Genomic DNA, 13,682 nt, shown 5'->3' on the forward strand with positions numbered 1-13,682 from the left:
TATTGTATTACTATATTTTGAAATACGTAATACAAAATTACTAATCTTTTTGTTTGTATATAATAAAACCAAAAGAAAATAACCTCACGATTTTAAATAGAAATTAATATTTTATTTATTGTTTCGGGATTTACTTTGTGGTAAGACATGTTGAAATTATTAAAGAAAACACTTGTATTTTTGTTTTTTTACCACTTGAGTTTATTTATGACAACTACAGTATACATTTAGACCTGACGATGGAAGCTTAGCTTCCGAAACTAGTCGTAAATAAACTCATGTGGTAAAAAACAAGTGTTTCCTTTAATAATTTAGAAATAAATACATTTAAATGATAAAAAAATCTTTATCTTCTATTATTTCGTTATTGACGATCCATTTGTGTTATCTTTTTAGGAAATAATGTTAAATAAGTAATATATATATATATATATATATATATATATATATATATATATATATATATATATATATATATATATATATATATATATATATATATATATATATATATATATATATAAATATATATATATATATATATATATATTTATATAAATATATATATATATATATATATATATATATATATATATATATATATATATATATATATATATATATATATAATATATATATATATATATATATATATATAAATATATATATAAATATATATATATATATATATATATATATATATATATATATATATATATATATATATTTATATATATATATATATATATATATATATATATATATATATAATATATATATAAATATATATTTATATATATATATATATATATATATATATATATATATATATATATATATATATATATATATATATATATATATATATATATATATATATATATATATATATATATATATATATATATATATATATATATATATATATATATATATATATATATTTATATATATATTTATATGTATATATATATATATATTTATATTTGTATATATATATATATATGTATATATATATATATATATATATATATATATATATATATATATATATATATATATATATATATATATATATATATATATATATATATATATATATATATATATATATATATATATATATATATATATGCATATATACACACACACACACACACACACACACACACACACACACACACACGCACTCTCACACACACACACATACACACACACACACACACACACCTTAAATACGATGAACTTAACTTTGAAATCGTGTATAAATATATATATTTGGGAATAATCTGGTAGGACATATACTTATGAGATAATTTTTGTTTATCAGCAAAAGTTTAAACTACGTAATACATTTAACACTGGAGTAAGATAACGTTTAATTTTAGTATTCAGAGTGTAATTTAATGCTGAATTGAGTGATTGTTTTGAAATGGCATGTAAGTACTCATTAAATTTTTTATTATGTTTAATTAATGTATTCTAAAAAAAACATTTTTAATATATGTATGAAAAATTTGTGTCCTTCATTAATGAACCAACGAGTTATTATTAAATTTTGATGTCTTAAAAAAGAAAAGTCTCTGTATCTGCAGGGCATACGACCCGCCAGAGGCTGGTTTAAGTGATCACTTAATACACGTGTAACATTCACCATTCCATACTCCATTGACAACCACACAACTCAAATTTATTTGTATCATATAATTCACGCGTCTTTTCATGTGCGGAGAACTCCCAGTTGAATAGTGCGTTTATATATCATGGGTAAAATGGGGAATGTTACACGCGTATAAATTGATCACTTAAACCAGCCTTTGATAGCTCTTAAGCCCTGTAGTAAATCCTCAAACGTCGATTTCCTCAATTTTAAGATGTTAAAGTACAAACAAATATTATTGGAATCATGAAATGAATTTTCGTGTTTTCAAGATCTCTTCAGAAATCTAAAAGAATATAATTTTGTTTTTCTTTCCAGCTTCACGGCTTTATTGCTTATTTCAAAGCTTTTTGCTTTTAATCCTTTGTGCTTTAATTACGTCGGGGACAAGACAGGAAGCTGAAGAGCTTCTCGCTCAGGTACCACTTATAGACGGGTGAGTGAAATTTATTATTTAATCATTTTTATAATATTTTTCACTATCAAATTTCGATTCACTTTATTGAACTTTATAATACAACATTTTGAGTGCGTCCAAATATTTGTTCACAAAATCTGGATAGCCTCCAATTACATGAATTATTACATCCGTAATAATCACAGCCGTATAAGAGAACAGGAACAATGTAGTCATTGTATAGGCGGCATTTGGTTTCACCTAGTATAAATCCGATCTCCAGATAGCCTTTCTATTGTTAAATGTGGACGCTTTTAACTAAAGAATATTATAAAATTCATATTTTCTTTGACATTTCATCAAAGATGAAGAAGAATATGGATGTCTGGGCATTTACGGGGCTGATGAACATCATAAACCAGCCTATGATTGATACTTACTACTTAAATTTTGAAAGTCATACATACATATATGATCCATCTTATAACGTTCTGTGATTGAGTCCACAGTAACCATCTATGGCTAGGTTTAGAAAGCTTATATTAAGCTGAGACCCATTTAATGATCCGAACTCGGTTTATTTTAATTTCTGGGTAACGCCTGAAAAGTGAACAAGTATTTGGACACGCTCAAAATGTTGTTAAAATACTGTTTTATTTTTTTTACACTGTCATTGATTGGTGCTTCAATTGGTAACTCTGATTTTAAAGGTTTGTGATAGCTTAAATGAAAGACATGTCCGTGGTTCAATATATTTTTTTTAATTGTAAAAATTCATTTAAAAATAATGAATCTTTTTAGTTCCGTATTTTGTTGTTGTATGTTGAGTTTGTATACATATACAGACCAATTAATTGCAAAGAAAGTGAATTGGAGGTAAAAAATCACCTGATGCAAAATTTAAGTAAAGATCTCCCACGAGAATCATAAGGATTTTATATATCTTCACCTTTACTTACATAATAAGTCTTCACGGGTATAATCACAAAATCAAAGGAAACAATCGAACAAAAACTCAAATAGTCAAAAAACACACTAAGTATAACTCATCCAATGCGTGGTATATCAACTGTTCATAAAGAGCGTCTGGCGTGTACTTTTACAATGCGCGACATTTTTTATTCTATCCCTTTGTATCATTGTGTATATGTCACTTTTTTTACATTTAGCGTCGGAATGTAGTTTTCTTTCTCCTACTCCCGTTATATACTTTTTCTCTCTCATGTAACAAAATATGCTTAATAAACGTAAAGCATCCTTAAAATTTCTTAACTCTTACTTCTCGTCCAATTATCGACTAACGAATCCCCGCCTGAGAAGTTTCACTTAAAAAATCACTCCCCTGTGTCTTGTATTGTATATTGACAATTTTTGAGGACAAATTTAAAGTGGCTTTACTTAAGAGAAGTTTCAAATTACAAGTTCATAAAATTTTATTTATTTCTCAAAGTAAATGTAGAAGAATATTTAAGAAGCTGTCTAGGCATTTATGGCACTGGGCTTACTACCTGTCATAGGATGGCTTAAGTAACCACTTTATACACATGAAACTTTCACCATTTTACCATTGATTGACATCAACACTTTTCAAAGGTTAAAAGTTTGCTTAAATTAAAAACATCTTTCACGGATTACTTCTTGGAAAATATTAACATTTTTATTTGCTTACAACCTTAATGAAATGCGGAAACTTATTACCTGCATGAAATGAATTTTTTAATTCCATAATGGATCACTCTGTAAAATCGTGTTTTTATTTTCAGGCATAATGATCTACCGTGGAATATTAGGAAATTTTTAAGAAATCAAATCAATAACTTTAACTTTGATACTGATTTGACTGTTGTGGAACCATGGGCGAGCTCCCCATATTCTCACACTGATCTACCCAGGCTAAGATCAGGAATGATGGGAGCACAAGTAAGTCGAGATTCAAATTTAAAATTTTACGGTTCAATTGAGGGTACATTGTTGAAATATGTAATTATGTGTGTGATTAAACAAATAAATGAATAACAAATGAAAAAAATATATAAAAATGGAATCAACTCAGAATAACTAAAAATATATCTTATTACAAAAAGAAGCTGTTCAGGAATCAACAAACCAGCTTATAAATGAACTTGAACAGGATATTCAAATAAACCTAAAAGCTGGATATAATTATGGAAATCAGAGATCCCTGAAAATCCGAGATTTCGAAGAAAATCTTTTGTTGAAAATATTTTTAAATCGCTGAAGAACACATCGCTCACTCAAGAACGTCATAAATCAAAAATCGTCAATTTCGAGTTATGCATGTTTTCGTAATGCCCAAAAAATGTACTTTATCCCAGCAAAAGCGGCATATTTTTAATTTAATATTTACCCGCTACTGGGCAGAAAGTGTTATTTTTGCATTTTGAAGAAAATGTATTGTTTAATTATTTTTTTTTAATACTTAATATTTTTCAAATGAAGAAAAAATATTCAGGTTTTACCTAAAAAGATCTATTGCACAGTAAAAAGTTAAATAAGTGGCTTGATATTTATTTTTAAAACATTGTATTTTATGTTTGAACTTTAAAAACGTTCTCCTGAATAATCAAGTTTTTTGATTTATGACGTTCTTGAAAGGAGTGAGCGACATGTATTGTTGCTTTAAATTATTATTTATAAACTAATTTTTATTAAGAATTATTGAAAAGTTAATACAGTATACAGTTATGAATTTGTATTGCTACTCATGTACTATAATATGAGATTGGAATCTAAAAAGTTTTTTTTTTGAGGTCAAGGGATCTTGCGCACCCCTTATGTCACTGCGACCATATTGGTTCTATTGTGACCTGTGTAAAAAGTTACAAATTATGTAGGCCTACTATAGGCCTACATAATACCTTACATATTTAGGCCTATATAATTTTATATACCTTAAAAGAAACAACTTTATATAGTGCGAGTATTTAAAAAATAATTGCATTGAAAACATTTTTTTCCATTAATTGGTTACTTGTTTCAGAAATGGTTAATGGTTGTAGTAATGCAAGTACGAGTTATTACAGGGACAAAATCCTGTAAAATTTCTCATTTTTATGTAAATATTAAAAAAAAAACAACTTATAATATTAAAATATAAAGAGTTAATGAATGTTTCGTGTGTACCAGAATATCTTCTTTGCTGAAAATTATCGTCAATTTCTTTTACTGTATATTTCTTCAAAAAGCGACCAGAATTAAACGCCTCGCGATTTTACCCTACGCTACATGACTCTTCACGAGTCTTCGAAATATAATCTTATTGCTGGAAAAATTCCTATTTCATTGTTGCTTTGATAAAATTGAACCGAAATAATTCGGATACATAAAACTAATGAGGTTGTATCGGCAAAAACGTCAGGGTATTATTTTCGAATATTGTATTTTGCTCATAACAACATCTTACTTCAGTTGTAAACAAAAAATAGTGTTTTTTATATACCTTCTAAACATTTTTTTTAAATATGAGAACACACGTTGTATATTTTTAAAAGCGAAATACAAAAACACGAGCAAGATCGCAAAAATATTTTAAAATCAAATTATTCAAGTGAATGATCGCAATCGATCGTTGTTTTAAAAATGGTTAAAAGTAGAAAGCGTATCACGACTATTGCATATGGGACGATGTGATCAATTTATTTAATTAAAAACATAAGTAAATACTGGTTTTATAACAAAACAATAAAATGAAATCTCACGAAACGCGAAAAAAACAAGAAAAAATATAATATATTTCTTCTGTTGAAATCAAATAGACATCTTACAAAGCTTTATGGCTTGAGAAAAATATCATCGGTCTTGCGCCTGAAAATTCAAGCTTTCTCGTTTTATGCGGTTTACTTTTCATTTCATGACATTTCATATTTCAGTAGAATTGTTTTCCACGAGCAACCATTTCCCATTATTTCCTCTTCTTCTAACCGCAATAGTCTAGAATCTAGGACAAACTGGGATAAAAGACAAAGCAAAGAGAGAAGGACAATAGGAATAATGGCATTGAAAATAAAAGGAACCCTCTAGACAAAACATGTTCCACTATTAAAAAACTTTCAGCATTCTTAATGATATATGAAAATGAATTTGCTTAAAAAATCAAAATCAAAAAAAAAATCAGGTTAATTTTTCAATAATATACTCATACTTATTACCAAAAAGCTTGCCCGAACGAGATAACGTTTAACAAATCAGCTACATTTTTAAATATATTGTATATAAGTATTTCATTTTTGCTAGCTTTTGCGCATATGACTCAATTGTGCAGTTTTCTGATGCTACCGCGTTGGGAAAATCATATGTTTTTCCATATATTTTTAAAGTCTAATTCGCATACATTTTATGCTTGTTCTTTTGATTTATTTATCGAAATAACACAAATCGAATATTACAGACGTTGAAACTGAATCGGAGCACCGCGGTGCTTCAACGGTTCATGGTTTCAACGGATCATTGTTATTCGTTTCACTAATATATGTTCACTTCACGTTTTCCTGCTATTATGGATGCGTATCCATAACTTTTGCGCATTACTACACGTGCATACTAGAATACATCGTTGTTTCAACAAGAAACATTTATATTTTTTATGACATAAAAATGATTCAATCTGTATGACTTTACATTTAAAAACAGAATGTTCTCATATCCTGGTAAAAATATGAAAAATGGTTTTTGAGATATACAATATCAGCCCGTTATAAAATATCACCAATGGCGTGTAATATTAATCTAAAGCTAAAACTCTGTCATTCAAACCGAATTAAAAGTAAACTACCATGAAATTAAAAGGTGATTTATCATTTTATCTTTATGATACGGATTTCTACAAAGCCAACTTTATGAAATCGTTGACTTAATCCTCAAAGTGCTTACTTTACGGGAGGGATTAAAAACTTTTTTAACCGTCTACTTTATCTATTCAAATATATATATATATATATATATATATATATATATATATATATATATATATATATATATATATATATATATATATATATATATATTAAAAATAAATATCAAGCCGATATTGAACTTTTTACTGTGTAACAGATCTTTTAAGGTAAAACCTGAAGGTTTTTTCTCCATTTAAAAATATTTAGTATATTTAAAAAATAATCAAACATTACCTTTTCTTCAAAATGCAAAAGCAACACTTTCTGCCATGTAGCGGGTAAATATTAAGTTAAAAATATGCTTCTTTTGCTGGGATATAGTTAATTTTCTGAGCATTCTGAAAACATGCACAACTGAAAATTGACGATTTTTGATTTATGACGTTCTTGAAAGGAGTTAGCGATATATGTAGATGAATAATATAATACATTTTCGATAAAATTCAGTAATTGAAGCAGAGAAAGACCGCGGAAAACTTGGTTTGGAAAACTGATTTCCGAGTTATTTTTAAACTTTTTAGGCGGCCATTCGAAAGTTGATAATTGGACGAGAATTAAGAATTAAATTGTAAGGACGTGTCACATTTACTAGGCATATTTCGATACGATAGAGAGAAGAAAGATATAACGTAGGGAGAAGGAGGAAGAGAGTCATACATTCTAGCGCCACGAGTGGAGCAAAAGAGAGCGTCGTATATACGATACAAAGCGAAAGAATAAGATAGCAAGTGCGTTTTGTAGATACACATGTCAGAGGCTATATATGAAACACACATATTCCATTTACATTTTTTCTATTCTGGATCTGGGTATGAAAAAACTCGAAGAAAAAGATCTGGCGACGACGTTTTTGACTGTCTACGTTTTCAGGCGATCTGATGTTTCTGGAAAGTCTTTTTTGTTTCTTCTTCACGCTACCAGTATCCCTTATTGTGACCATCCAAACAAATTAACAATTAACGATTGACGATCAGGCACACGACCCGTAGGCGTGATATTGATTTACTTTTAAGTGCACGGTGAGTTGCAATGACGGAACGGCCCAAGAGGTAGGCTTCCACGGCAAACGTGCGCTCCTTGTTCGTCTATAGCATGATTGACACTAAACTAATTTTTTTTTTAAACTTTGGATCCCGTACTTTAACTTTTGAATGCGCTATAGGAACGTACTCTAGGAGAAACTGTCACTTAGTGGAACTAGTTTCAAATAAGGAAGTGACTGCACCCCACCCTGTATATCTTATATTTTAGCATCACAAACCACTTATCAGTATAACTAATTGAATCACCAATTAAATGACAATCTTAATATTGAATAAACATAATATTTTGATGAAAATTTTGTACTGTTGTGATTCTTTTAAGATGATCTTTTTCTCTCTTTCTCACTCTCTTTCTCTCTCTCTCTATCCCTCACATTAAATCTCTCTTATTTTCAAAGGAGTTTCACTTAAATCACGTCTACGGTACCGCACTCGTATTTAAAAAAATATTATTCATTGTAGTTTTCAACAACAGTAAAAACCACATTTATTGCAATCTTACACATAAATATCCTGATTTCAAATATTTTTTGCGCTGTAACTAAATACATTATAGTAAAAATGTAAAATGAGTTTTAATTTTTGTATCAAATAATCTAGAGTTAAAGTTCATCACGTCTAATTTATGACCCTGTTATTCGATATTCCCATTGCGATTAATTTAATTTAACGGATTAAATATTAATTATCATTTTATTCGTTCAATAAAACACTTATTATTTTTATCTCCCAAACACAGTAGCTATAAATTACCATCATTTCATATGTTAATGACATTGTACACATTTTTTATCAAAAGAATAGTAGATCAATAAAAACTTAATTATGTTTTATGTTTTAAATCTAATACAAGCTGTACCCGTACGAATATTACTGTGACTCAATCTGGTTAAATAGAAAGAAAAGAAAATTGAATTACACTTTTTTTTAAAATGTAGAATTTCGCAATCCATTTGAAGCTACGGAAATAATATTTTTTTAAAATATGAAACTATTGTACAATGCAAAAAATACATGGAAAATTCAAAGTGACAGAAGCTGTCAAGAAGAATACTTTCCGCCATGATCAATGTTGATTATTGCGTGCGTTGCTGTTAGGTTTACCAGATGGCGCTGCCATCGTAATCACAAAGTTGTTTTTTTTTTAATATAAAGATTAATTCGTTCAATTTTATTATTAACCTCACGGATTGTATACATCGTAAATGTATCCTAAATAGTATAAACCTTTTCTGGTATCTAACTTTTAAATACAAGAGCCATTGTCATCGCTTCACCCATTTTAGGTGACTGTTAAAGGTTTTGGAAACAAAAGTGTACCTTTTGATAATCTATGCCAGTGGTTCTGAACCTTTTTGAAGTCAGGAAGCACTTATGATCATTATGAAAATTTGCACTAGGTACCTACACGAAAACTAAAGATCCAAAAACATACAAAGATTACTTCTATTAAAAATGAAACTGATTTTTTTATTACAGACAAATTAAAAAATAAAGTAAATAATTGATATACATAAGAACATCAAAAAGAGCTCCAATGAAACTTTTTGCAGCGAAAATGTGACGCTTGAGCTTGTCGGCTTTTAAAAATTTCAGCGGTATTAGGTATAATATTTGATATGGCTGCTCTCATTTTTTCATCCGAATTGCTAAGCCAAAGTTCACAAAATCTAGGGTGACAAACCCTTTCAATGAACCTACCATTGATGGAGCACCGTCTGTACAAATTCCTTCACATAACTCCCATGATATTTTTTTCAATTGTTCTAAGTATGATGATATAGAATCATAAATATCTTGACCGCTGTTGTGAGGTGAGCGCACATAACTTCACTCTGCAAGGGTACTGGCATCTAGACATTATATTTGCAACTCAAATCGCACAGTAAATGAGTCAAAATTAAATGTTAGTTTTATTTTTTATTTATTTTAACGGTCGTCAGCCCCGTAAATGCCCAGACTTCCATATTCTTCTTCATCTTGAATGAGATGTCAAAAAATAATTTGAAAATAACTCTTGTAATTGGAGATAATCCAGATTTTGTGAACAAGTATTTGGACACACTCAAAATGTTGTGAAAAAACTAAACTCCATTTTTCTTCCTTTCTCCAACGATATGAAAGCGAAACGTGGACTGTCGGACAGCAGAACGGGGGAGGCTAGAGGCGTTTAAGATGTGTTAAGATGTGGTCCTACAGGCGCATGTTGGGGATACATTGGTCAGAATATGTAGGGAACAACGGGGTTTTAAGCAGGGCTGGGGAGTCTAGATCCTTAAAAAATTAACACAACAGCGAGTCAAATGGCTAATACATAGTATAAGACACCCAGGTATGCTTCTTACGATTGCGGAAGGCATGTGCGAAGGTACAAACTGCAGAGGACGACCCCGCGTAACGCATATGGACCAAATTATCTCCGACACGCGTTATAGCTGGTGCGCTGAGTTGAAGATACGAGTGGAGACTGACCACGAGAGAAGCAAACCAATCATCACAAAGATTGTAGCTTACGAAGAAGTCTATAATATGTATGTTTCCCTTCGATAAACGGGTAAAATTATCATTTTTTTACAGTTTTGGGCGGCATACGTACCCTGCGCAGCACAAAACAAGGACGCCGTCCAGCTCACTTTTGAACAAATAGATACCATCAAAAGATTGGTTGACCGATATCCTGATTCCTTTCAGTTCGCCACATCTGCTGATAGTAAGTAACATGCTACCTTTAATATCCTTGTCAACATTTTATATATAAAATAACATTCCAAATATCCCTTTTATTTACTTGAGCAAAGAAAGTATGGTTAGAATTATATTAAAAGTGATCATAATTGGGTCTATTTTGCTTTCAAGTAAAAAAATTTAAAGATTTAGGGAAATTTTTCTTTAAAAAATATTATTTATAAAAAGTTGAAAACAATATGATAATAATAAAAAAGAATATAATGGTAATATGTTTATTGAATTACGGCAAAAAAACAACATAATAATACTACTTATATATTTATTGATTTTGATACAAAATTTACTTTAAATCTCCTCCGAGAATCACGGGGATTTTATATTCGTCTCTATCAAGAGCGTCGACGATGTAACGAAATAAACATAATAAACGTGGCGCGACATTGAAATTTCAATTGGTTTTTTTTTGTTCATATCAATTATCGAATTCATAATTATTTTTAATAAACAGCTTTATTAAAAAGCTTCCTAAATGTAATACATTTACAAAATGTTCATACTGGTTAATAAATGTGTTGGTGCGACCACGAAAATTTCCTGGCTGGAACACAATGAGTAAAAGCTAAGGGAAGATCAAGAAATGAAGATAAATACTTCTTGGTTTTGATATCCAAAAGTAATAAATTCGATTACCGCTATAAAATGAATATTAATGGATATTGTTTGGATTACTCCTGGGAGAAATTAGAGGGCCTATTGAATTTGTCACGGAAATTTCGGTATAATTAAATGTTCCAAAAATTGCGGTCGAGTCGTCAATAATTTATAATGGTCGTTAGACCTCATTGATATCAATTTCAGTGGCAATAATGTATAATCGCTTTGACACAAACAAAATAATGATTCAATTATGCCTATATTATATTATGCCAATAAGAATTTCGGAATAAACATTCATTTGCTGCATATTAGTATATCGCTGACACCTTTCAACAACGTCATATATCAAAAATCGTCAATTTTCAGTTGTACATGTTTTTGGAATGCCCAGAAAATGTACTATATCCCAGCATAAGCGGCATATTTTAAACTTAATATTTGCCCGCTACAAGGCATAAAATGTTGTTTTTGCATTTTGATGAAAGGTGTTGTTTAATTATTTTTTAAATAAACAAATTATTTTTTAAATGAAGAAAAAACATTCAGGTTTTACTAAAAAAGATCTGTTGCATAGTGAAAAGCTCAATAAGTGGCTTGATATTTATTTTTAATGCATTATATTATATTTTTAAACTTTAAAAACGATCTCTTGAAAAATCATGTTTTTTGATAAATGACGTTATTGAAAGGAGTGAGCGATATGTGATTTACTACGTAAAAATGATGTCTACAAATTTAATTGTAAATCAAGTAGGTATATATATATATATATATTACCGAATAATCATTAAATATTATTTTAATCTTCACACGTAAAATGGTTTTTAAATTCAAATCTTATTTCAATTTGTAAGGGCTTCCACTGTTCCCACATTATATTATATTATTGATAAATAATGTCTCTGATTGAAAAATAAATTTCAATTTAATAAATGCTAGATCGTAAGCCCTAGGATGCTCAGACCTCCAAATACATGTAACATACCAAGTTGAGACAATTTTGAAGAAATTGACAACTCATCCGTAGGGTGAATAACCCAGTTTCCGATATGATAAATAGTATTAATATTGCTTGCTAACATGTTAATATGCAATTTGTTTTATTTTATATATAAATTTATGGATTGATGTTAAAATCGAACACTGATATTATCGATTCTACTCAATTGTATTTTATTGTTAAAAAACACATGAAAATAAAAATTGCGACAACTGTTTCGCCATGTTATGGTCTTTTTAAAACTAATGTCAACATTAGTTACAAAATGCCATAACAAGGCGCAAATAGTCATATTGTCAGAATTTTTATTATTATGAGTTTTTTAACAGTAAAATATAATTTAGTAGACTCAAAAAATCAGTGTTTGATTTTGAAATGTAATACATAAATTTAAATGGAGTTCTACAAATTATACGCCAAATCAATAAAAAATATGTTTTATGATTAAGAAAATAATTGGTGAAGAAATTTAACTGCTTTTAACGCTTTAAATCGTTCGTACTAAAAATTCTACACTCCGTTTCGTTTGTAAACGCACATTGATAAATACGCATAGGATACCGCATAGAATTGAAGGGGTATCAACTTAATTTGCAATCGCACGAGGGATATTGCCGCTATATAGGAAAGGAAATGGCACTATTGTAACTGTAGGCAATATGGAATGGGAAGAGTAAAAGGTGGAATGTGGCTATAGCTAGGGATCTAAAATTTGCATACCCGTACTCGCTTAAGGTTGCCATATGAATAAGTGCCATACCTACATATCGCTCACTCCTTTCAAGAACGTCAAAAATCAAAAATCGTCAACATTCAGTTGTGCATGTTTTCGGAATGCCCAGAAAATGTACTATATCCCAGCAAAAGCGGCATATTTTTAGCTTAATATTTAACTGCTACAGGGCAGAAAGTGTTGTTTTTGCATTTTGAAGAAAAGGCATTGTTTAATTATTTAAAAAAAAAAAAAAAATTTCAAATGGAGAAAAAAACTTCAGATTTTCCCTAAAAAGATCTGTTGCACAGTAAAAAGTTCAGTAAGTAGCTTGATATTTATTTTTAAAACATTGTATTATATTCTTAAACTTTAAAAACCTTCTCCTAAAAAATCAAGTATTTTGATTTATGACGTTCTTGAAAGGAGTGAGCGAAATGTCAAAAATGATTGAAGACGAATGACGAAGCCATTTGCAAAAATTATAACATTTTCCGATGGGGTGATTAATTTTGTGCCACCCTGTATAAGTTCTTCGAGTTTTTCAATATTTATAAGGTTATGAGTATATATGTATTTATATTCACAAATTTTTTAGTGTGTCCAAATTCA

The 13,682-nt window shown here is 28.9% G+C and overlaps 1 protein-coding gene across 1 annotated transcript in view; it reads left to right on the forward strand.

Annotated features, from left to right (window-relative positions):
* The first annotated feature begins 1,393 nt into the window (after nucleotides 1-1,393).
* LOC148313114 (dipeptidase 1-like) overlaps nucleotides 1,394-13,682 on the forward strand; it is a 75,260-nt gene continuing 62,971 nt past the window's right edge. The window contains exons 1-4 of the mRNA XM_088267772.1: nucleotides 1,394-1,439; nucleotides 1,979-2,096; nucleotides 3,821-3,977; nucleotides 10,591-10,723. Of these exons, the coding sequence (XP_088123898.1) occupies nucleotides 1,433-1,439; nucleotides 1,979-2,096; nucleotides 3,821-3,977; nucleotides 10,591-10,723 (415 nt within the window). The 5' untranslated portion in view covers nucleotides 1,394-1,432. The remainder of the gene's footprint in view (nucleotides 1,440-1,978; nucleotides 2,097-3,820; nucleotides 3,978-10,590; nucleotides 10,724-13,682) is intronic.

Source organism: Brachycentrus maculatus, unplaced genomic scaffold (assembly GCF_059751285.1).
Source record: "Brachycentrus maculatus isolate JH-2025_06_01 unplaced genomic scaffold, ASM5975128v1 h1tg000019l, whole genome shotgun sequence".
In the NCBI taxonomy this organism is placed as follows: Eukaryota; Metazoa; Arthropoda; class Insecta; order Trichoptera; family Brachycentridae; genus Brachycentrus; species Brachycentrus maculatus.